Genomic DNA, 23,421 nt, shown 5'->3' on the forward strand with positions numbered 1-23,421 from the left:
TTTTCCTTTGAGCTCTAGTTTTAAGGCCAAGCTAAATGGAACTCCACTAATTAATCCAACGGTTGGGGTACATTGAGACAATCATAATTGAGGGGGCATTAGTTTTGAAATGTGGGTTTCTTCTCCTCTACATATGACACGAACTTGGCTGCACTTATTGGAAAACTTTGAATTGCAACCACAATTTGGAAACAAATATGATAAGGTCATATCAAAATGATGATCTTCAAAGAGAAGGCTCAATTTGGATGCATTTGATGTGCCATGTGATAACGAAAGTGACACACTCGGACTTCTCCTATTAGGTCAACATCATCTCATTCATCCTCGATCGATTGAGTAAGACAAATTTAGAGCACATTATTTATGATTGAAAATTTCATGACAACGAGATCACGTCGGCTAGTATTTTCGTACTTAACCCTACTACTTATTGAGCTTGAATTAGTTCAATACAATCCTCTTGTCCGGCCCTAATCACAATAACTTCCACTAAAGTTATTAGAGCATGACACACAATCGTGCTTCTACTTTATAAACAGTTTAACAACATAACACGTTTATATTTATTAACAGTTTAAAAACATAACACTAATCCAGTAGGACGAAAACGTTTTGTAACTGTTTACATGAATGCCGAGGAATGGACCCAACAATACTAGATAAAATTTTGTTGCATACATAACACGATATTGTGATTTTTGTCTAATTTCAAAGTGGCAAGAAGAGATTAGATGGAGAAATTTGAGGGGACCTATGAGCCATAGACCAAAATACCAGAGTGATAAATTGGTTCAGTCAGGTACCCTTCAAAGATTTACCCACATGGACCCAAAATTTAGTGGATTGGGTCGAATCTGGTGCAATAAGACTAGTTTTGCAAGATGTGAAAACCAAGCCGACGAAGGGCCAGTTGTGCTGGTTTGAAGAAAAATATAGGGTGGTCCAGTAGGGGTCCTATATTTGTTCTGTGGTCCAGAGGCTAAGTGAGGGAACAAGGACTTTCTTGTGGTTGAGAAGGGCATGGTGAAGCCCCTTGTGAAATAGGTGAAGGTACTAGGCAAGTGCCATGTGAAATCCTCATGGCTAGGGAGAAACAAAAAAATTTGAATCAAATTTTGATTTGATTTTCAAGGACATGTCCGTGTGCAATTATGTCTTAGGAAATCAAGGTTGCTAAGAGCTAGATATTTTATCAACTTGTTCTTTGATTTCTATGTGTTTTGACTTTAGAAGTTTGGAGAGAGGTGCAGCAATTGGGAATAGAAAAAATAGAAGTCAAAGATGGTGATGCACAAGAGGGCTTTATTGCATGTCAACTAGCTTCTCAAACAAGATAAATTCTTGAGTGTCGGCAGTTGTATATGATTGGCGAGATGACCAATTTTTTTCTTCAAATAGGCTAAAAGAGAAGCCATGAGGTTATTGACATTGGTGGGGATGAAGAAAGTTTAAAGTGTGTAAAGGTTGTTTCTAATTCTGCCTTATTTCTCATCATATGACTAAATACGTGATAAGAAAGAGAAATCCGTTGCATATAGATAGCTAAGATTTTATCGGCTATATTGGAATTAACCATCACACTACATGGATCAAGCCGCCTTGCATAATTTTTCATCTCTTTATTTGATAATAATATGAATTCAAGGATATTATTATTGTTTAGTAGGTTTGCCTAGAGGAACCCAAAATTTATAGTTTGTAAAATTCCACCGTACAATTTGGTTTAAGTGAGAGAAAATAGCAGTAGACGGTTTTGTAACTCAACTGAATTTGGAAACACCATTAGCATTCCACCCTTCTCTTTTGTCCCTTTTTAGTACCCTCATCATACAACACACTCCAGTCATATAATGGTGCCTAGAAACACAAACTCTTGACAGGACCGGTGTAAACTTCAAACGTCTCCCGGCCCCTTCATATCTAATCGTTACTTCCCGCTAGCATAACAGGCAATCTCGACAGCACGAGGAGAATCTCATCCAAAAAACACCTTAAAATAATGTATAATGCTAGTATATTTCTTTGTACAAACAAAAGAATTGGTGGAGGAAGAAATAGCTCAGCCACCACACTACAAGAAAAGTATGTGTACTCCTAATATCTATCTTCCTGCATATGTTGGCAGAAGAGACTAGGCAAAGGAGAAAGAAAAAAAGAATGCACACCCACTTCCATGTATCTGCTTCCCCTTTCAACGAGGATTTCACACTTTGAATGCCCAAATAAAAGAATAAATAAAGAATTTTACAGAAGGGGCATGGATATAAAACGGGGGAAAGAAAAGAAGAAAAAAGATTTACAACAAATGCAATAGAAATTGAATTACTGTCCTACCTAGAGAAAACAAGATAAAATCATGTTCGCGCATCCTTATAGCCTCACTCATGTAAAAACTCGAAGGCGGGATGCTCAAGAAGTTCATCTGCTGGTTGGACATCTGAAAACTCCTTCTCTTGTAGGGACGTAGAGAGGTCATCAACCGAGAAGGGGATGCTATATTAAGAAACACGGATTAGTAGCAATTCAAAGCGCCAAGTCTTCACAGGTTAATTGAAATAAAATAAAGCAAACACATGTTTAGATTGCATCCCAGAGAAAGTATGGTTTCATTTTATGCATCGCTACTATGTTCATGCATGCAAGTTTGTATGGGTATGGTCGTTTTCCTTCACTCTGTCGCACAAACCTTTTCCAGTAATTAATCAACAAAGAACACATGAGGAGAGAAAAAGAAAGCCCACCTGGAATTGTCATCCAACAAAAATGAGTTGCTGACAGCATTGTTGGAGTCCTCAGTCATAAGTACTCTCATGCTGGAAATTACCTGTAAAATGATGAATATGGTGGTTGTTAAGAACAAAAATCACTGGACAACAATATGAATCCAAATACTGCAACTAAAGAAGGTATCGTCATGAAGAAACTTACATCTGGAGATACACTTCGGGTATTATAGTTGTCATCCCAATAGAGAGTACATATTCTATACAGCTGTTGAACACTCAGGATCTGGAGAAACGAAGAATTGTTATCAGAGAGAAAGAGAGAGACGGGAGAGAGATTGTTGGTTGAGTGGGAGTGCGTGTATGTGTCTCTGGAGAATATGCTAGACTAGTTCAGAGAGAGGAGAGGGAAAGAGAAACTCACGGGGCACAGATCATTGGTGATTTCATCATAAGAAATTCTATACTTTTGATGTATGACCTGTTGATAAATGTGAGTCAGATCAAGTAAACTCCACAGCCACATATTTAATGACATAAATTATAAAGAGATGAGGATAACCATACCAGGAAACCAACAGCTTGTCTTATGTGCTTAAGTTCATCCCACGATGAGCCCGCATACTGGAATCCAAGGAGACGAAGCCATGAAAGTCAGAAAATAAATAACAATGAACCGAGCAGTTTACATAGAGAGAGAAGAGGGAGGGAGTCACCTCTTCTTTTGCTTGACAACACCACAACTCCAACTCAGCCAATCCAGATTTCACATACTCCCCATTGCTGAATGTACAGCATTCACGGCGTAGGAGAAGACTGAAAAAGATAGTATGTTCCAGTGTAAAATGAATATTCTGGCATAAACGATGAAACGTCAAAGTGGAAACAAGTATTTACCTATTGAACAGTTGTACATTAATATATGAGAAAGTCTGAGTGAAGATCTCCTTGACAAGAACCGGAGGCACCTGAAACCCCATAAAATAATAAGATAGGAAAAAATTTGATGAAGTAGAATGTATGGCATTGCCCAAAATTAGTATAGTATAGTAAACAAATAGTACAATAAGTTTCTTACAAAATTCTCTTTCAATGTGCTAAGGAAAGTGCTAAGGCCGTCAATAATGCTCAGCCAGTGACTTGCTGGAGAATCTTTCCCAAAGGACCGCCCAGATCTTAGTACACCCTTTGACATTCTCGGTGCCTGTATCGCAGATGAGAAAAACAAAGTTCAAAGTGAAGAAAGCAAAAAAAAAAACAATTGGATAATGTAACCAATTTTATCTGACAAACTCATTATAAATGTTTAAGAAAAAGACTTTAGAAGTCAAAACCCACGCGAAACCAATTGGATTTATAACCGAAATAGTATCACAGCCACTGCACCTCTTGGTAGGACTAAGATTCTTTTGTTCCAGTCAGACAAGAAGTCAAATAAAATTCAGCATACCTGGATGCACAAAGAAAGCAATGGATTCAACTCCTTTTTCAAGTTGTCTCGAATAATGCCATATATTTTCTCCACATATGCTGTAAGCTGCTGCTTGAATAGCAATGCAGGGTACTTGGCCTCCACTTGGCGTACTACCTCAAGTGCAGATGCAAGGTTTGCAGAAGAAGGGGATGAGCGAAAACCCTGCAATTACAAAACCATATTATAAGACAGGAGTGAAATCTCCAAGAAATAACCAAAATAATAATGCATTTCAAACATAATATATAACAAAAAGAACCAAAATGAAAGTAGAAAAAGAATATATTAAAGAATCTGGATACCATGGTCATCCTCCCAAAGAGAGATGTTGGAGCGGATGGCTTCTTTGCACCTGCTCCAGAACCCTTCAGACTTCGTTGGAGTAAGAACAATAACGCAGATGTATTTGACAGCCAGTAAGCCATGTGATCATTGTTGTCTTGGTTCTGGAATCAACAGACAGATTAATTGATTGGTGCACAATTTCAGTCATATTCATCATGCTTAAAAAAAATCACATTTCACTTTTGTTTTTTCACTTCTAACAGAAAACCTTATACAGAGTAACCCAGTTACCTCAATTTCCGAACCAATCATCTGGATGAGGCGATCAAACACACTAGTCCTTTCAGCCTCAAAAGATTTCCAGTGGAGAAGACATTTGTAGATGGTAAAGGCCGCAACAGGCTTTCCTTGACTGAACCCAATGTTTTTCACAACACAGTTGATAAGAGCATCAACACTCTCCTGCGGAAAACGACCAGGCACGATGTTAAAAGAAGCCAACCTAATCAAAGGATGTTTGTATTAGTTAGAACATACATGTTGACGTTCAACAAATGATCTCCTCAGCTTGCTATCAGATTCGGTGCCAAACTTCTTTGGCGTTGCACTTTGTGGTTCCTGCAAAGACACCAATGTCAACTACTAAAATATAGGGAAAAGGAGCAGCTATATGAGGGGCAAAGATAAAAGAAGATTGACAGCAACAGAGAAGAGAAAAGTAAAATTACATTGGCTCTGTTCTCTTCGTTCACATGGTGACCATTTTCCACTCTCTGAAATAATAGCATAAATCAATAACGAGATACGTGTGTGTTTATGTGTGTGTTTGTGTGTGTGTTTATGTATGGACAATGCACATATATATATATATATATATGTGTGTGTGTGTGTGTGTGTGTGTGTGTGTGTGTGTTTATATGTGTGTGTGTGTGTGTGTATAGAGATAGGGGGAGGGAGGAAAGGAGAGAGGAACGGAAGGGGGGAGGGAGTGCTACCTGAGTTTCTGGAATTGGTGGAATTGGTGGGTGCTCATGTGCCCTTTTAATAGGTGTACTTATTTGCTGTCGCCGAAGAATTTTGTTTTCAGACTCAATGTCAGCAAATTTCTCTTCAAGCCTGCGAATGAAAGTAACAATCACTATGAAATAAATAACTGAGAGAGAGAGATGACTGGTCGCAATTTGAATGGATAGTCAGACAAGAAGCTTACTCAAATAACCTTTGCATGTTTGTCTTTAACTTAATAATCTGTGATTCTGCCTCCAAAGCTTGCTTCAACCTTTCTTCACTCATTTTGTTTGCCTCTTCATATTTCTTTTCTGTTTCATCAATTTTTATCTCCAATGAATTCACTAAAGCCTGCAACATGTTTGAATAAGCAAGACACAAGTAAATAGAAATGTACGAGTTCATTCCCCAAATTTATCGTACGTTCTTGATGTATCAACTCAAAATATCAAAGTACAGTTCTCGGCAACAAATTTTGAGCACTTTACCTTAAGTTGTTCGTTTTCGTTGGTTAGCTTCTCCATCAAGCCATGGTCAATAACTGGAACCTCCTGTATTAATGGGACTACTTTTTCAGCTCTTTCTAAGGCTTCACACTCCTTCTCAAGCATCGCCTTAGTTTCTTTAAATTGAACTTGCATCTCTTGCAATGCAGACTGTAGTTTTTCATTTTCTTGTGTTTTGGCTTCTTCCATGTCGGCCTACAAGCAAGGGAACATAGTAAGAGATTGGCAAATAACTTGCCCTTTTCCTTTCGTGTAACTATTTTTTGTTTGATATTCCCACTTTCCAGCAGACATCACATTCGAATGAGATACACAGGATAGCAACAACAACCATCCCCAAAGTAGTTTTTTTCTCAAGAAGATTATGCAGAGAACAATCTAAGTTGTTGCATGCCTAGACAAAACACCAGTATCACAACTTTACAAATGTTTTATTAAATTCAGTATCATGCATACCCTCATTCGTTTCTCCAGCTGTAATCTCCATGTCAATTCTTCAACTTGCTTTTCTAATTTATTTTTGGCAGCTTGGAGAGCTCCCGTCTCCCTTGCGGCCTGTACAATAGAACAATAAAGAAATGAGACCCTCTAAGGAAACATGACACAAAGTCTTATTTCAGTAGTACTTGGGAAGATTATGTGCCCCCAAATATGAAGAAGGATATAGATCTCCAAAAGACTCCATTTTCAGTTAAAAATGTCCAAACTTTAACCTAATAATGCATACATATCATCTAACAGACCTTATGAAAAGAAAAGAAAAAGAGCTTGTTACCATCTTAAGCTTTCGTAGTTCCATACGAGCAACCTTTCCCCTCCAAGCACATTGTGTGGCAATTGCAGCTTTCTTTGTCTTCTTATAATGCGACCGTGCCAAGAATTTGCGACAGTGGCTCTGCAAACACCAAAGTGAATCTAAAGTTTTTGGGACAAATATGAAAGAACAATTTTTTTTGCCAGATATAGTAATAGAAAGGCCCTATAGACATTTAAAGTTTTAAACAACTCTTTGAAACATTTCGAAATTCAAAAGAATGATATTGGCATTTCATCTGTAACCTTTATATGATTAAGGAAAACACAAAATACGAAGAGCTTAAGAAATTTATTATAACAATCATCTTTTTTATCATTTTACCTGGATGATAATTGCTGCTTTGGTCTGTTTTCTGAAGCGTAGCTCATTACGGGCAGTTAACCCTCGCATACCAGTCTGAATAGATACAGCAGAGCAATACAATTCTTTGTAAGCTTTCCTAGCAAGATACATGCGCAAATGCCTTTGGATCATTAGACTGGAAGCTTCTCTCCTCATGCCCTGATAGACATGTCGAGCAAGATGTCCTACAATTGACATACGCAAAACATCATAACAATTAGGTGAAAGCCTTAAGGTATCGACAGACTAGAGTACTTGAAACCTTGAATAACATCCAACTAATTTACCTCTGCATGCAGCTTGAAGTCGTATTGCAGAAAGACGGAGCACGATAAAACTTCTTTTAGCCAAATAAGAACGCACTTTCCTTTGAATAATACTAGCTGATTTTCCTAAGACCTCACTTCTACGAGCATCCAGTTCCGCCATCTGACCAGCCCGAAGGAAGACCTTTGTTTTACCAATCTGAAAACATGAATAAGCTAGTAGGTTAGGTTTAGTTTTAGAACACTATTTTGCATATTAGAGGATAACATAAATACATCATTCTGTCAAAGACTAAATTAAGACAACAGTACCAATAAAATGTCTAACTGCAAAGGAGAGCATCACTGTCTTCAAATTTCAAGCTGATACGCAAAATTGATTATTGGATCAGCAATTACCTGATAGCCTTCTAGGCCCACCTTCTGTAAAAGTCTCTTGCAAGCATTGACCTCATCAGTGCTAAGTATAACATAAGCGGAAAGAAAAAAAGTTAGAACCTTCAATGCTGTGACCAATCAAGATTTACATCCCCAACCCATAAAACAAAATGTGCAGATACCTTCCATCCAAAACTTCAGGTGCAAGGAGGCCAAATCGGTCTATAAATTCAGCAAAAGCTTTTCTAGTAGGATACCCAGCACAGCTTATCCTGATTGCTTCCATGACCCCCTGAAATTCAGACCACATATAAATGCTGGGAATCCTAATTGCAACACTATCAGAAAAAAGCAACCTAAAGATATCAACATTGTCATACCCCACACCGAAGTTGTTGTAAAACATTTTTGTTCTCAAAGATTGCTGGCTTAAGAACATTATTGGGTTTTACACACCGAATATAATGTGGCTCCGTAGAACTGAGAGTTTCAAGCAATTGTTGCAGTTGTTGCTGCATAAAGTACAAATGCAGTGTTCATAACCACAAAACTAAGCAAATACACAAATCACTTACTTCAACAGAATTTAAATATATATATATAGATATATATATATATCAGACCTTAAACCGAGAACCTATTGAGGAAAACTTTGACGACTTGGACGAATCCTCAATTAAAGACGTAAACATGCCCGAGACAAAGGAACATGTAGAAGCACTCAAAAGTGCTTGATGCTCAGCAACCACATAGTCCTTGTTCTTGTCCAGAAACAGTGCAGTTTGATAAGTGACCTGAAAGTTATATTAAACCTTGTTACTTGGTACAACTACGACTCTAAACTCTACAACCACAACATATTATTACCTAAAACTAGCAGTAACCGTAGTGGTCAACAAACAAGTATACTTACATCACCAGCATAATGGCAAATTGTGAAGTCACTTTGAGACAATTTTGGTTTCATGAAGCGCTTATGATTTTTGAATGTTTGATATAACTTCTGAGCAAATGTTTCATGTGTCGATCTTGGAAACATACTACAAAAAATAAGCCTCAGTTATCTCACCATAAAATAGTGTCAAACGAATTTTTAAGCAAATAGTAATTAAATAAACAATGGTACGTCAAGGATAGCAATGTGACATAAAAGGACAGGCTAATCCAAACTACTTCACTTACCAAGCTTCATCGAGAAGAGCAATTATGCCACCAGGTTTCTGAAATTAAAAAGATTTATATTTAAAAACATCATAAGAACTCTTACACAAGAATCATCATAAAAATAAATGTGAATATTCTAATAACAAGAAACCAGATCAACAAATTTACGTGAACAGTAGATTCACCAAATATACATATAAATACATGGTGGTAAATAGCGACATAGAAACAAATTACAGAATTCAAGTTAGACAGCACAAACCTTTTCAATCAGATCTAGGATATCTTTGTTGTCAACAAATTCAATGTAACTCCAATCAATCTCTTCTTTTGTATATTCTTCTTGCTCCATTTTGAAAACGTGCTGCCCAAACAAATAAGCAATATAGATTAGATGTACAGAAGAAGTGCCAAGGATACTAAAGAAAATAGGGAGTCCATTGACTGACAAACCTGATTGAAATGTTGCTGAAGCTTCTCATTCGTCAAATTGATGCAAAATTGCTCAAAACTACAAAATTCATAAGCAACCATGCATCAGGAGAAAGAGCCAAACAAGTTTCTAATAGTAGAATCATCACACCGATTCACAGATACTATGACCACCATGTTTCTGACAAACTGTGAACTTTCCAGCCAACCCTAGGTTATCCATAAAGTGGTACTAGAATAACGTTATGCTAATACTAAAAATTTACAATCCTCAATGCGATCTGGAAGGAAACCTAGTTGATCAGTGGAGCTCAGTGGACTGCTAAATGATCATGACAGCAATGATGTGAAAGTAACTGATGGGAGATGATCCTCCACCTATTTTGCATCTGATGTGCACACTATCATCGAGGGGAGGGGCACTTCTTCACTCGACGAAACTATTTCATATCAATTATGTAAACTAAAGGAATACCAATTAAGCACCTGTTCGTTTTGAAACTCTCAAATCCATAAATGTCCAAAACTCCAATTAAGAACTTTGAGTCAGGATCTTGACCAATTGAATTGTTAATCTTATCCACAAGCCTGCACAAACAAGAGAAATGACAAGGATATCAGCATGTGAACCTCAGTATGGTTCCAAATCTAAGGAAACGGTAAAACCAAGGAATGACCATACTACGATATCTTCATTCAAACTTTTTGGTATGGAAACTTACCAATCAAACAACCTCGAGTACACAACTTTAGCCAAAGCATCTCTACTGACAGCTGCGGCTTCTGGATCCAGCCATTTTGTGATTGTTTCATCACGAGTAACAATAATGCGTTTGCAAAGAGAATCTTCTAGCGCCTTCACATCACACCTAAACAAAATTCATGGAAAAGGAGGCTGCATTTCATTAATTTATAGATGGAGAGCCAAACTTAATATAAGAGAACCAGCTTGTATGTGATAATGTGCCAATGAAATTGCATAATTACATGAAAAGCTGGGCAGCAGTTTTTAGGTGGAACCAAGATTTGTCGTCCTTCGGCATGGAAGAGTCCATTTCCTTACCCTTTGCAAATTCAATGTTTCCAAGATGTAGAATTGCTGCCACAACTCGAAATATGGCATCCTAAATACAGTTGCAAAGATTAATTATAATTCAAGGCCACTTTAGAAAGATCTTAACATTTGAAGGTACTCCCTGTATCAATACCTGTTCTTCAGAACTTATTCCAACAACCTCCATTGCCTTCCTTGTAGCAATGTATTCTTCAGCATCATCAAGCGCATCCAATTCAATACAATCTGATTGATTCAAATAATGAAACGTTTTTGCGGGTCCCAATTTGAACCTCTGAACATCCTGAAGATGACAACGTAAAGTCAATCCAAATTGTTAGAGAAGAAACGTTGAGCTTTGCCTGCAAACATGGATACTAAGCGTTTCTGCTTCTAGTTGTATATAATTTGATTTTAAGAGATTCATTACCTCAGGTGGTGCAGCACAAAGCATGTAGAAACAATGATAATTTCTCTCGGGATTGGACACCTGACAAACGCGTGATCTTTCAAGCAAATAAGTTCTGATTGCAGCTCCAGAGATCCTCCCATTCTGATCAAACTGAAGCTCCACAAACTTACCAAAACGACTGCAGAAATCACAACCGGCAAATATAGTTATACCCCCAATCGAGCATGTAGTATACAAAAAAATTCAAGACATGAGAAACATTTCAAAAGATCCTCTGACCTGGAGTTATTGTTTCTAACAGTCTTCGCATTTCCAAATGCTTCTAAAACAGGATTTGACTGAAAGTCACAAAAAAACCAAAACATATTAAATCATACAGACGATAAATTAATAATAAGAAAGGCAATAGTTGTCGACCATATAATTGTATCAAATCTCATGACTTCTCATTTCTGTTTGCATGCAAACTAAAGTCTAAATCCTTGGTACCTCCAAGACTTGCTGCTCAACACTCCTCCCTTCAGCAACACCTCTCCCTCCCATGTAGGCAAGATAGCGCATAAGCAATTTGGTGCTTTCAGTTTTACCAGCCCCACTCTCACCACTAACCAATATTGACTGACTTATTCCGTCATTAATCATAAGTCTGTAACCAAACCAATGGAATTTTACATCACTGGACAAAAAGAGATCACAAAAATAAACAAATAAACAGCGAGAATGTGAAAATGTACCTATATGCCTCGTCTGCAACAGCAAACGGGTGTGGGCTCAGTTCACCAAAATCTGCCCCTTTATATTGTTCCATCATATGGCTATCATACAGATGAGGTAGTCTACAAAAAGGGTTCACGGCGATCAAAATGCTCCCTGTGTAAGTCTGGAAGCAGCATTTAGTATATTAGATCATTGGCTTTCATATATTAAAATTAAAAGCACACTCACACACACCAAATGCATAAAGAAAGATGACATAATGCAGATAAACTGCAGAAACTGACTGTCCCCACCAGATCGACAAGCTAAATAGAAAATATACATAATCAAATGGAAAAACTTATTTAATTTAGTCAAATACTTACATATATTTCATTGATATCATATCTTGATCTTAAATTATCCAGGACACCTGGTTCATGCAAATAAGCCAGCTTTGTCATATCATCCACTCCACAGGGTGGGGCCTCGGCATCTTTAGGATAGACACTGGAGGCTTTAACGACAACCTGCAGGAAATGGGGAAAGAAAGGAAGATCGAAAAATTATCAGAATAAACTGATGGAATATTGTAAATAAATGATTAAACACTAAACATTATTAACAGAGATTGGGATGCACAAACTCATAGTGCATAAATATTAAATGCACCCACCGTCTTCCCTGAAGTGCAGAGAACCTTGTAGTTTTCACTTTTAATCTCCACAATTTCACCATCTAGCCAAGCTTCTTCAGGATCCTCGACCCAAACAAGAGATCCAACCACAAGACTAATAGCAGCAGCCTAACGGAAAGAGTCCCAAAAGTTAACATATCAAGTGGAATATTAGAACAAGAATTAAGTGTAACGGCAACAACACACAAAGTGTACCGCAAGGATTTTCTTTTAATTTTCAAAAGCAAGGAAACTCTACAGAATTAAGCAGAAGAGTCAGCACATGTGCAACTTAGAAAAAAGGCTGAGCCAAACCAAAATAAAGAAGATAAGGAAAGTACTGCATTCTCTGATAACTGAAAAGAGTTTACTTAAACGGGAAAAGAGTGTCAGAGGTTTTTATGAGTTAACTGATAAATAAGCTAGATTCGGCATGAGAAAAGCTCAATAATGAACCTTGCGAAGTTCAAACTCAACTCAAAATTATTGGCAACTCAAAAACAACCACGTCTTTAAGTTCGAATACCAGTGTCACTTCCAAGAGTCCATTTTCCTATTGCCAAACAAATATAACTAATGTTCAGTGACTGATTTAGGCATGGTCATGAAATCTGCAGGCCGACTGCTAGTCCCCAATTGGATATGAGAGCTGAACCAATAAGTCACTTTCGATCACAACCCCAGAATCCAACATCCAAGTTACTGATTACATTGAGTTATAAAGTCTCACAGTGTTGCCAACACGTCAATGCTACGAAGAAGAAGCTCGAAACGGTTGCTCACTAAATCCAGATGGCCATTTCAGTATATTCACATTGAGTTATAAAGTCTCGCTCTTGTCAATTAAATTCCTAAACTTTAAGCATCGCTGCCAATATGTTTATGCAACCGAATACGAAGCTCGAAGCGACTAAAACCAGACGGGCATTCCAACATTACAGAAGTAAACAAATCTAATGACATTCATCTACACCAAATGACACAAAACACAAAACAACGAAAGCATATCATATCTCTGTTCTGCTCCAAACCAAACGCAGATCAGTCCACAAAGCAAGTAAACCAAAGACAACCATCAAATCATCAACAAGTTCCAATCTTTAAACAAAAATTCCATACAATGATAAAAACCCAAAACTCCAAATCAATAAAATATCCAAAAAAAACACAAAAACCAGCAGAAACATACAAAATAAAATTACCATTTTCACAGATAAACTGATCGGATCAGAGACTTGGGTTTGCTTCTGGATCTACTTCCAGCCTTTCTCAACAAAAACCATCCAATTCCAGCAATCAAAAAAGCTTCCAACTTCTCCTCCTTCCACTACAATTTTAGCTGATATTTCTTTCCAAAAAATAATTTAATCAAAAAATTAAATGAAAACTAAGAAGCTTAAACCCTTCAACAAACCCAAATAATTTGCAGAAGAGATTAAGCCCCCGCCCCTTCTGTTTCTTTCCAACTAGATTTTCTTGTTATTTTTCTCTGTTCTGTCGACTTTGGTTTTTAATTTTTCGTGTCTCTGTAAAGTTTTATTAACATAATTGCTCCTATTAACGATTTAATTAACAAAATAAAACGCCTATTAAGTTCCCAAGTTTCCGAAAATGCCACTGGATCTTGACGGTAATTACGGAATTTAAGACACGGTCCCGCTGGAGTGCACACAAGACTCGTCTGAAAACTTTGACCTTAAGTATCGAATTCCGGAGGCGGTAAACTCTCAATATTTCTCAATTTTGTCAGCTTCTTTTCTTTTCCTTATCTGTCGAAAGTTTTGTGAAAAGTTGAAAGTTGGTTTTTCCTTTACTAATTTTTGAATTTTAATTCATACATTGGTTAATACTAAACTCGATTTCTCTTTACGCATGAATGTTAATTGTCTTTCTTATTGTATAAAAAGACTTGTTTGCTCGCTCGGGGTACGGGCAACATAAAAATAGAGCACGTGATAAAAAAAAATATTATGATTGAGTGCACGAGTTGTATTTGTTAGAAGTAATATTCATTTACAATTAATCACCTTAAAAATATATAATTTATCATTCATATGGTATGAAGTTGTAAGAAATGTTATGATGAATATTGCTATTTTTGGCAAGAGAAATAAGTTAATTCATAAAATTTTATCAAAGGTTGTTATTTTTCACTAAATTTTCTCCCCATCCCTACATTTACATTTTACATTTGTTTGGCTACCACTAAAATGCTAATACTAATTGTTTTGGGTATCTTCTCAACTTAAAGAACTTAAAAAAAGAGACACTATATTTTACTTTACCATAATACACTTTTGTAGGTTTGTTTAATATATAAATTTCGAAAACTAAGTTTTTTCGTGATAATTTTAAGATAAATACAGTACTTTCAAACGCTTCAACAAAAAATACAATGATTTGTAACATTTGATATAAGGTCAACCGTATAATTTTTTTGTGATATTCATAAAGGTTGTTCTATGTGAGCTACATAAAATATACAAATATAATTCTCAAGTTCACTCATTGATTTATTCTTTCATGATATAGCTAATTAACTAAAACATTTCCAATGGGATCACGTGAGATATAGACGATTTGTGAATCAACAATAAAGGTCGTACCCAGTGCACAAGGTTCCCGCTTTACGCAAGGTCTGTGAGAGGTGAATGTCGGTTAGCCTTACCCCCATTTTATGGAGAGGCTGCTCCCAAGTCTCGAACCCGAGACCTACCGCTCATGGGCGAAGGCACTTGCCATCAACAATAAGTAATAAAAATCCCACTTTGATAAAATTTATAACGTCATCAAGTTCAAGTAAGTACATATCTAAATTGTGATTGTATGAACTTATAATCTAGACTCTGTGAGGGTGCACAAATTCTTGACTGTGCATAGGAATAGAGGCTAGCTTCGTAATAATAACTCAGTTTCGTGGGTAGTTATGGGAGAGGACAAATATTCGGTGTCCACAACACAACAGATGTAGATAATATCCATATTAAGGTAAGATACTAAGATGGTGAACCAAGTAAAATGGTTAAAGTCAGAAGTTACTGTTAATTGCCATCTCATCAAATTAAGGATGTTACCCACCACGCGCCTTACCATGTTGTCTTGATTGTCAAACTCCTCCCTGTCGTTGGTTTTCGTATTTTGGTTGATTGCATCAAATTTTTGTTTCATTTGTTGGTTAATTAAACGAATACATTTTTCTTTTCTTTAATGAAAAGTTACATGAAACGAGAACACAATAAGTATAAGAGTAACACGGAACATTTCCTAATTTATATTCGAATAAAAGTGACCTAAATAAATATTGGCATTAACCATTCTTCTCACTCAATAGTTTTTACGTTGTCAGTTTTCTTAGAATCAAGTTGGATGGATAGGACTCCTAAAACAGTGTTAGATTTGAAGGAAAAACTATGAAGCTAAGCTTTAGGTGAATAAATAATATATTATGAGGAATGCTACAAGACTCTCTCAAAAGTAAGTTCAAGTGAGATTTGCTGACACGTGTATATTTCATTGCATTATAGTAGCTTAATATGTGATGACAAATTTTGAGGCAAAAATTACACGACAAGTACAACCTGGACTTGCCTTTTAATGTATCAACCAGTCTCAATAAATTTAAGATGCGTATTTTCATTGAATATTTGAAAAACCAAATGGCTTGTAACATCTCACATCGTCCAGGGGAGTGATCATTAAATGTATATTTCCATTCCTACCTAGCACGAAGCCTTTTGGGAGCTCACTGGTTTCGGAGTTCATCGGAACTCTGAAGTTAAGCGAGTAGCGCACGAGAGCACTCCCATGAGGGGTGATCCATTGGGAAGTTCTCGTGTAAGTTCCCAGAAACAAAACCGTGAGGGCGTGGTCGAGGCTCAAAGCGAATAATATCGTGATACGGTGGTGGAGCGTGCTCGGGATGTGGTGGACCTCAAGCCGGGATGTGACAAATTGGTATCAGAGCTAATCCCTGGCCGAAAGTGTGCTGACGAGGACATCGGGCCCCTAAAGGGGGTGGATTGTAACATCTCACATCGCCCAGGGGAGTGATCCTTAAATGTATATTATCATCCCTACCTAGCACGAGGCCTTTTGGGAGCTTACTGGCTTCAGAGTTCATCGGAACTCTGAAGTTAAGCGAGTAGCACACGAGATCACTTCCATGATGGGTGACCCACTGGGAAGTTCTTGTGTGGGTTCCCATAAACAAAATCGTGAGGGCGTGGTCAGAGCCCAAAGCGAACAATATCGTGTTACGGTGGTGGAGCGGGCTCGGAATGTGGTGGACCCCGGGCCGAGATGTGACATGGCTGTTAAACCGCATTTTTCTTTCTAGTTTTAAAAAGGGGTTTAAGGTTTGAATTTTCATTACCCACAATGCAAAGAAATTGAGAAAACTTAACCTTATTATTGGATTATTTTGTAAAATTAACCTTTTGCATTAGTTTGTCATCCAATTGAATAATATAGATTATAGGGGTGTCAAATGGCATGGCGCATTCTGACACGACCCTTTTAAAGTCAGTTAACATCGGGTTATTGGGAAAGTCATAATGGGTCCAAATTGCGGCTTGTGCTTGATTCATGTGAATCATGAGCTTGGCTAAGCTTATTAGGCCTAAATTTTAGGTTTGATCCACCCAGTTCTTACGAATCGTGTTGTGCAGTATCTTATTTAAATCGATCGTGGCCATACCGTGCTTGTGCCATCGCTCTATTTGGTTTGACATCTCTAAAATACTATATGAAAGAAGAGCGACATATTCTAAGGACAACAAAATCAACTACTTAGTACTATACTATAGTAGTATCATCTTCACATGTAAGTAAGAGGTTTTAGGTTCATTTCTTTCGAAAGCAAATTCAAACAGAATATTATGGTTATTGGCTAGGCTATTGTCAGATTTAATATAAATAATATCGTATATATTTAAAAGGACAATAAAAACCAAATTAGAAAATGAAGACAATCAAATGGAGCGCGTGAAAATGTGAGCGTGGGCTAAAATTTTCAGTCTCAAGTCACTCGTGAGCACGTTCTGGGGCGCGTGTTGACATCTCCCTCCAACATTTGACGCCTCCCTCTTGAGTCTTTCAGGACGTGCAAAAGGAAAAATGTCAACATCATATGGGGTAAACAAACCAACGGTGCAGACAAGAGGACCCACATGCGGTGCAACCACAGCCGTTGGACTGAAATACTGTTGGAAAAAGTGGACGTTAAAGACCGCCTTGACAGACGGGATCAAATTAGAAGATTGCAATCATAATCATACTTTAAACTAGTTCGCTTTATTTCCTTTTTTGTGAGATGGGGGCTAAGGCTAACCGCCTTTTTTTTTTTAAATATATATTTTTTTTCTTTCTAACAAGCGATGGTACGTAGCAAGCACCGAACTCGAAATCTCAGGTGAAAAACGACAGCTTTAACTAATTTAAATGTATTTTTTTTGTGTATTATCAGGCTATTTTTAAAGAATTGACTAACCAACTATTGTAATTGACGAAAAGATAAATTTCAGCCTAAATACAAAGAAACAAGCACATTACTCTTATAAATTGATCTAATTCCCACATCTACTAAAGTTTGTTGTTTTAAAATAAGTAAAATAGCTCGGAAAAATAGTATAGGCTAATAGATGACGAGTTCAAAACATAATTGGATAGTGTTATTCACTCACCTATTTTTATCTCCCACACACTCTTGTTAATCTTTAGTTATTGGTCGTTTTCAATTAATTCGATCCGATGATCAGAAATTAAGAAATGTGCGTAAGAAGTAAAAATAAGTGCGTGCTCTATTTAATTATAACTAGCGTCTAGCACATGTGTTGCTTAGCCAAAATCCTTAGCACCTAATAAGGGAGCTTTTATTTGTACAAATGAGTAAGAGGTCCAAAATGTAAAAGGAAAAACAAAACATTGGAAGGGTAATAACGTAACGTCACTAAATAGAGATAATTTAATGACTTGAGGTTATCTTTACAAGCAAAACTTGGCAACATTTCCACTTCTCTATAAACTAATAATATCATCTTGTGAAAAACAAAATATATATAAAATAAGGTTAACTATATTTTACACCCTCAAAAGTTAGAGGGAATTTTAAAATTAGTCAATTTTCTCAAATCACGCTGTGATTTTAAAGTTGTATTAGTTTACACCTTTTGTATATTTGAACGTCTAATTATTCATTAATTGATGAACTTTTTAGGCTATATAGTGCAAATGTAGCTCAAATGTCAAGCCAATTACGGTTTCATGCATACTATGTCATAAATTTAATGAAGACTCAAATAACTCATTAGACGAAATGTATAAATTGTTACAGTTTCAAAATCTAGGGGCAATGTGAAAGAATCAAAACCTCGCAACCCATTTTAAAAATCACCGTAAAAATAGAGGGTGTGAAATATAGTTAGCTGTATATAATACTATAATAGCAAGTTGGTGGGAAAACATTATGAACAAAAACATAAAACTCTTAGTTTTATATAAAGAATTAGGTTTTATACAATTCAAAGCACATTTTTATATCCAGATCCTTGTAAGATCGACTAACATGACAGCACGAAAGTTGAACTGAAAGCTGATTAATAATAATTAAATAATTAACTACTTTCATATCAAAATCTAAAACTTGGAGATGAAGAAAAGTTTGCAATCAAACGTGAGTAGGAAGGAACAAAGCATTTCAAAATTTCCCTGCTAAATAATGAGGTACACGAAATTCCAGATAAAATTTATTTAATCTCTCATGTGAGTTGATTAAAACATGGACTAAAAAATAAAGCTTTCCAGGAAGATATGGGACAAGTTTAAGCTCAACATTTTCAGGATATTAGGGGAAAAAGAAGAAGAAATATTAACAGGACGAACTCTATGTCGATCCTACCCCGATGCCATTTTGGTACAGAAGTGAGCATGCGTCGCGACTAGTTGGCTGTGTTGTAAGAAGGCAGATAAGACTCTAGAATCAATTGTGTCGGAGAAGGTGATTGTATCTGAACAATCAAATACGTGAACTTCCATTGATTGTCTGTTCCGTCTTTGAACATCTCCGCAAATACTTTCCCGGCTCCATGGGGTCCGCGAACATGAAAGTTAACCTGCGCTCAATTGGTAGAAGCACATCAAATGAGGGTCTGGGAATCATCTTGTATTGCAAATAACATGGTGAAGTTGACAATAGGAAATCACCTCTACATGCTCTACGCCTTCTTCATCGTGCCATACTCTGTTGGGAATGCGTTGGCGAGCAGCACGGTTTCTACTTTCTTGACCGTATCCAGTAATAGGATATCCGACCCTCATCCTAACCTGATAAAAAAAAACAAATCAGGGTCATCTAAGCCACAATATTGGCAACACAATATTCACAAACATACACACGAAGAGGATTATGTGCAAAATTGATCAGTATTTAATTCAGGATTGGCTCATAAATCCCATTCACTGCATGAAAAAAACGCATTTCTCTCCCCAAGCAATTGTAGTCGTATATGCAATTGTAGCTAGCACATGCATCGCGTACGGGATGAGGTGTTGACACATTTAATTTATACATTGATAGCCTTAGTTATGTAGCTCTTGAAGTTTCCAGTGTTGGACATAAAAAAAAACTTGTCACCCAACAAATTTACAATATTTTCAAGGTTCATTGCCACTGTACAGATAAAGCATAGTCTCAAGACTCCCAACCCCTTTCATGAAATCACGGTTCCAGGATGAAGAGAAATTTTTACACTTCATTTAGACAAACAATAATGATATACTAACCTGTGCATCATCTTGAATCCTTTTAAGAGCCTTGTTAAAGATCTTGTACCTGCCAATGACCATGTTGTCATTACAGAGTAATACTGAATAACTCATAGTTTCAATTTATGACAGAATCAAATATTTTATCTAGAAAATTAAAATAAGGTTTTTTTTTTTTTGTCTCCTTACTCTTTTGGTTCAAAAATAAGCTCCTTGAAAACAGCATATCCTGCAGCAACAGCAATTCCAAGCCCTGCAAAAATGACAAGACTGTAGGAAGCTCCCTCTACAAACGTCACAGGCTTTTCTGGGATGTTGTATGTAGGAGCATCAAAAGGATCCTCTATAGTAGATACATCTTTCTTATTCTGGCAAAACAAATAGTTGACGAATTAAGAAACCAAAAGTTGAGGTTGCAAAAAGTATCAAGAGAAAAGCAAGTTTAGCAACCTCAAGCACAGAGTCTTGAGGAAGTTAGTTGATACAGATAATCCTAATGTTTCCACATAACACAGAATGAGATGCCTAGAAAAGCCCTTGACCTCTTCAACCTAATAATTTCTCTTCATCGAAGCAAGTGCTAGTTTCAGATCAAGCAAATAGATGACGGATCAAACCAGTCAACATGAATGATGTTAGACTAGGTTAAATCACCCAACCACAAACAAGCAGACAGATCACACATGTAAATTTTTTATAAATCAGTTCAAACTAAAACCTCAGATGAACTTTGTTGCTGTTTCCGTGTAGCTTTTGATGAAAAGGATCTGCTAAAGAGAGGAATGGTGGTACTTGCTCTGTAGTTTCTTATGAGTTGTGACTGTGGCCAAGAAGCATGCATAAACTCTCTGGCAGGATACCTTCCATATAGAACAGGAATTCCTGGAAACATGATTGTATAAAACTCAACTGCAAATAATAAACTACTAGATAATTCAAAACAATAGGATCTTTCCCTACTCCCCATGGGTAGAGTGTATCATTATACCTTGGACTTAAATACGAAGGCAAACTTTTGGCACCAAAAGCTTCCTGGTATTTATCCATAAACTATACAGCATACATATACATCTAGACCGTAGAAAGTTTAACACCTAAGACTTAAATACGAAGGCAAACTTTAGGCACCAAACGCTTCCTGGTATTTATCCATAATCTATACAGCATACATATACATCTAGACCCTGGAAAGTTTAACTAATGAACTTTTCCTGTTTAAGCTGTATATTCGAAGCTAGAAACTAAGAAAAGAATTAATGATTAGAGGCACATCATATTAATACTCTAATTGAAGTCATTTAACGGAAGACTTGATCGACCGAAAAAAGGTCATCCACTTTAAGTAACTCTCTCACATCCCATAGTTGAAGGAAAACTATCTATGACGGAAAATGAAAAAGAAGCCAACCAGAGATTCTTTTGCTGATACTAACCAACAGAAGACAATTGAAATACTTATCCTGAGCACAAGAATTACTTATCAACTGTATGAATTGGAAAAGCAGTCACTAACCATTAGCTCTGGCTACGCCCTGCAGAATTACAAGAAAACGAACATCAGCGAGCAATGTGCGAAAGAAACAGAATACTAAAACCAATATCATACAATTACCTCACCCTAGTCAAATGGCTTCCGGGAGCAGCAGATTGACTCGCAAAACCTGATCTTACTACTGCCAGCAACTGTACCACAACAATCAAACAGTAACTCAGTACATAAATTTCAACTCTTCTGAGTAAAACAGAAATGCAAATCAATCAAATCATATTAAAAAAAAAACCTGATCTGCCTTGACCTCCTCTGTGTGGAAAGCCCGCTGCCCCCTCAATCTCATCCTGGGCAAAACCCTAATCAAATCTACTTGATTTTTCCTCAATAACTCCATTGCACACTTGTAGGATCCTAAAGAACCAAAAGGGTTGCCGCTGCTAAGTCAGATGAAGATAAACCCTTTGAAGAACAACACTTGAAACATAAAGAGAGCTTTATTTCCTGTTTGGATGGTGAGAAAAACGTGTGAGAAATTCCGAAAAGGATGCATACCCATTGCGGTTGATGTTGGTTCAGTCTGGTCTCTCGAGGGTTGATGCCCAAAAGCTTTTTGTTCAGCTTCTTGTTCTGCTCAATCGTAAAACCCTCACCCTCACGGCGCAAAGGGGATTTGTTATGGATCCGTAATAACGGGTCGGGTTAATTCGATTTGAAATTCACGTCGAGTTGAGTGGGTTGGAAGAAGCCTAGGATTGAGTTAGTGGACTCATTTTCTTTAATGGGCCTCAATGCTTGGTATGTGGGAGTTGATTGGACCAACCATGTCTTAAAGGGTGTGTTTGTTGCACTGAACTGTCTCTAATTGAACTAGCTTTAAGGACTAAGCTGGATTGGTTTAGACTAGACTAAGCTGGATTGGTTTAGACTAGACTAAGCTGGACTAACTTAGTGAAGCGTTTGGTGCAGTGTCGGACTAAGAAACAGGATAACAACAAATTGTAATATTATATCATTTAATCAAATATATATTAATATTTTATTATTTAGCCTCTTCTAATTTCTCTTCCTCTCTCCCCAAAATTCATTCCACACCTGCAGATCATTCAAACAATTACAGAGCAAATCAAATGCCAATTCCAGGTCACATCAAACCTAGTTCAAAACCAAATGAAAACAAGAATCCCAAGCCGCTACCATTGACGCAGAACACGCCGCTGTCGTCCCAATCCAGCCAACGTCTTCATCGCCATCGTAGGCTCCGGCGTTCTTGGCCTCCCATATTTCTTCAAGTGCATTGGGTGGCTCACCCATCATTGGGTTCACAAGATCACATCAATCGCGTGAAGTCGACAAGTCCAAGGTCGAGTTCGAAGCGAATTAGACGAGTCCAAGGTTGAGTTCGAAGTGCAGCGAAGCGAAGCAAATCGCTAGAGTTGGACAAATAACGGTAAGAGTGGGATCTTCCTTAATTCGAAATTTTGGGTTCGGCATGAAGAGAGAGGGAGAGAGTGGTGGTGGGCTGGTTGTGTGATCTCATTGGAGTTGGTGAGTTGTGGTGTGATGGTGGTTGTCGGTGCTCAAGATAACAAAGAGCAGATAGAGGATGAGACGTAGCATACAAAGACGAAGTAGACGAGGTTTTAGCAATCCCATGAGTATTGGAGGGTCTCGCTAAGAACTCCTAGCGAATGAGCTTGTCTATGCGAGTCCCCTTTAGTCTCATTAAACATAATCCCAATGTGGAACAAACACAGGACTGGACTAATAGTTAGTCCAGTCTAGTCCAGTGATACTTAGTGAGGGCAAACAAACGTCCCCAAATGGTTCTTTGTTTGGTATGTGGGAGTTCATTGCTAGACGATGATACTAATCTGCTAAGACTTGTTTACTAATCCATAATCAAAATGAGAGGAATTGAATTGAGGAGAAGTT

The 23,421-nt window shown here is 37.2% G+C and overlaps 2 protein-coding genes across 6 annotated transcripts; both read right to left on the minus strand.

The window, feature by feature from the left end:
• Positions 1-2,000: 2,000 nt before the first annotated feature.
• Positions 2,001-13,755, minus strand: LOC126586564 (myosin-6-like). 2 transcript variants are annotated; one of them, XM_050251419.1, is made up of 39 exons: positions 13,439-13,755; positions 12,237-12,365; positions 11,947-12,090; positions 11,599-11,744; positions 11,354-11,510; positions 11,144-11,202; positions 10,883-11,042; positions 10,607-10,756; positions 10,386-10,522; positions 10,121-10,267; positions 9,885-9,986; positions 9,420-9,477; positions 9,229-9,330; positions 8,985-9,022; positions 8,716-8,842; positions 8,426-8,596; positions 8,183-8,314; positions 7,985-8,094; positions 7,824-7,884; positions 7,446-7,623; positions 7,138-7,343; positions 6,775-6,894; positions 6,456-6,554; positions 5,982-6,194; positions 5,705-5,844; positions 5,481-5,601; positions 5,214-5,258; positions 5,023-5,103; positions 4,777-4,947; positions 4,503-4,646; positions 4,177-4,362; positions 3,805-3,930; positions 3,624-3,694; positions 3,443-3,542; positions 3,294-3,350; positions 3,151-3,207; positions 2,932-3,012; positions 2,745-2,827; positions 2,001-2,496 (listed from the first exon to the last, which is right to left on the minus strand). In XM_050251419.1, the coding sequence occupies exons 1-39, from the start codon at positions 13,439-13,441 to the stop codon at positions 2,382-2,384; spliced, it is 4,527 nt and encodes a 1,508-aa protein (XP_050107376.1). In that variant the 5' UTR covers positions 13,442-13,755; the 3' UTR covers positions 2,001-2,381. The 2 variants fall into 2 exon arrangements, with proteins under 2 accessions (XP_050107376.1, XP_050107375.1); XM_050251418.1 differs by having other exon boundaries at positions 5,696-5,844.
• Positions 13,756-18,911: 5,156 nt separating this feature from the next.
• LOC126587834 (probable mitochondrial import inner membrane translocase subunit TIM21) lies at positions 18,912-22,198 on the minus strand. 4 transcript variants are annotated; one of them, XM_050252913.1, is made up of 9 exons: positions 22,042-22,198; positions 21,779-21,900; positions 21,615-21,680; positions 21,511-21,529; positions 20,716-20,879; positions 20,187-20,365; positions 20,016-20,064; positions 19,437-19,556; positions 18,912-19,345 (listed from the first exon to the last, which is right to left on the minus strand). In XM_050252913.1, the coding sequence occupies exons 1-9, from the start codon at positions 22,043-22,045 to the stop codon at positions 19,172-19,174; spliced, it is 897 nt and encodes a 298-aa protein (XP_050108870.1). In that variant the 5' UTR covers positions 22,046-22,198; the 3' UTR covers positions 18,912-19,171. The 4 variants fall into 4 exon arrangements, with proteins under 4 accessions (XP_050108870.1, XP_050108871.1, XP_050108872.1 ...); XM_050252914.1 differs by having other exon boundaries at positions 21,779-21,923; positions 22,042-22,161; XM_050252915.1 differs by having other exon boundaries at positions 21,779-21,963; positions 22,042-22,156.
• Positions 22,199-23,421: the final 1,223 nt, after the last annotated feature.

Source organism: Malus sylvestris, chromosome 10 (genome assembly GCF_916048215.2).
Source record: "Malus sylvestris chromosome 10, drMalSylv7.2, whole genome shotgun sequence".
Classification (NCBI taxonomy): Eukaryota; Viridiplantae; Streptophyta; class Magnoliopsida; order Rosales; family Rosaceae; genus Malus; species Malus sylvestris.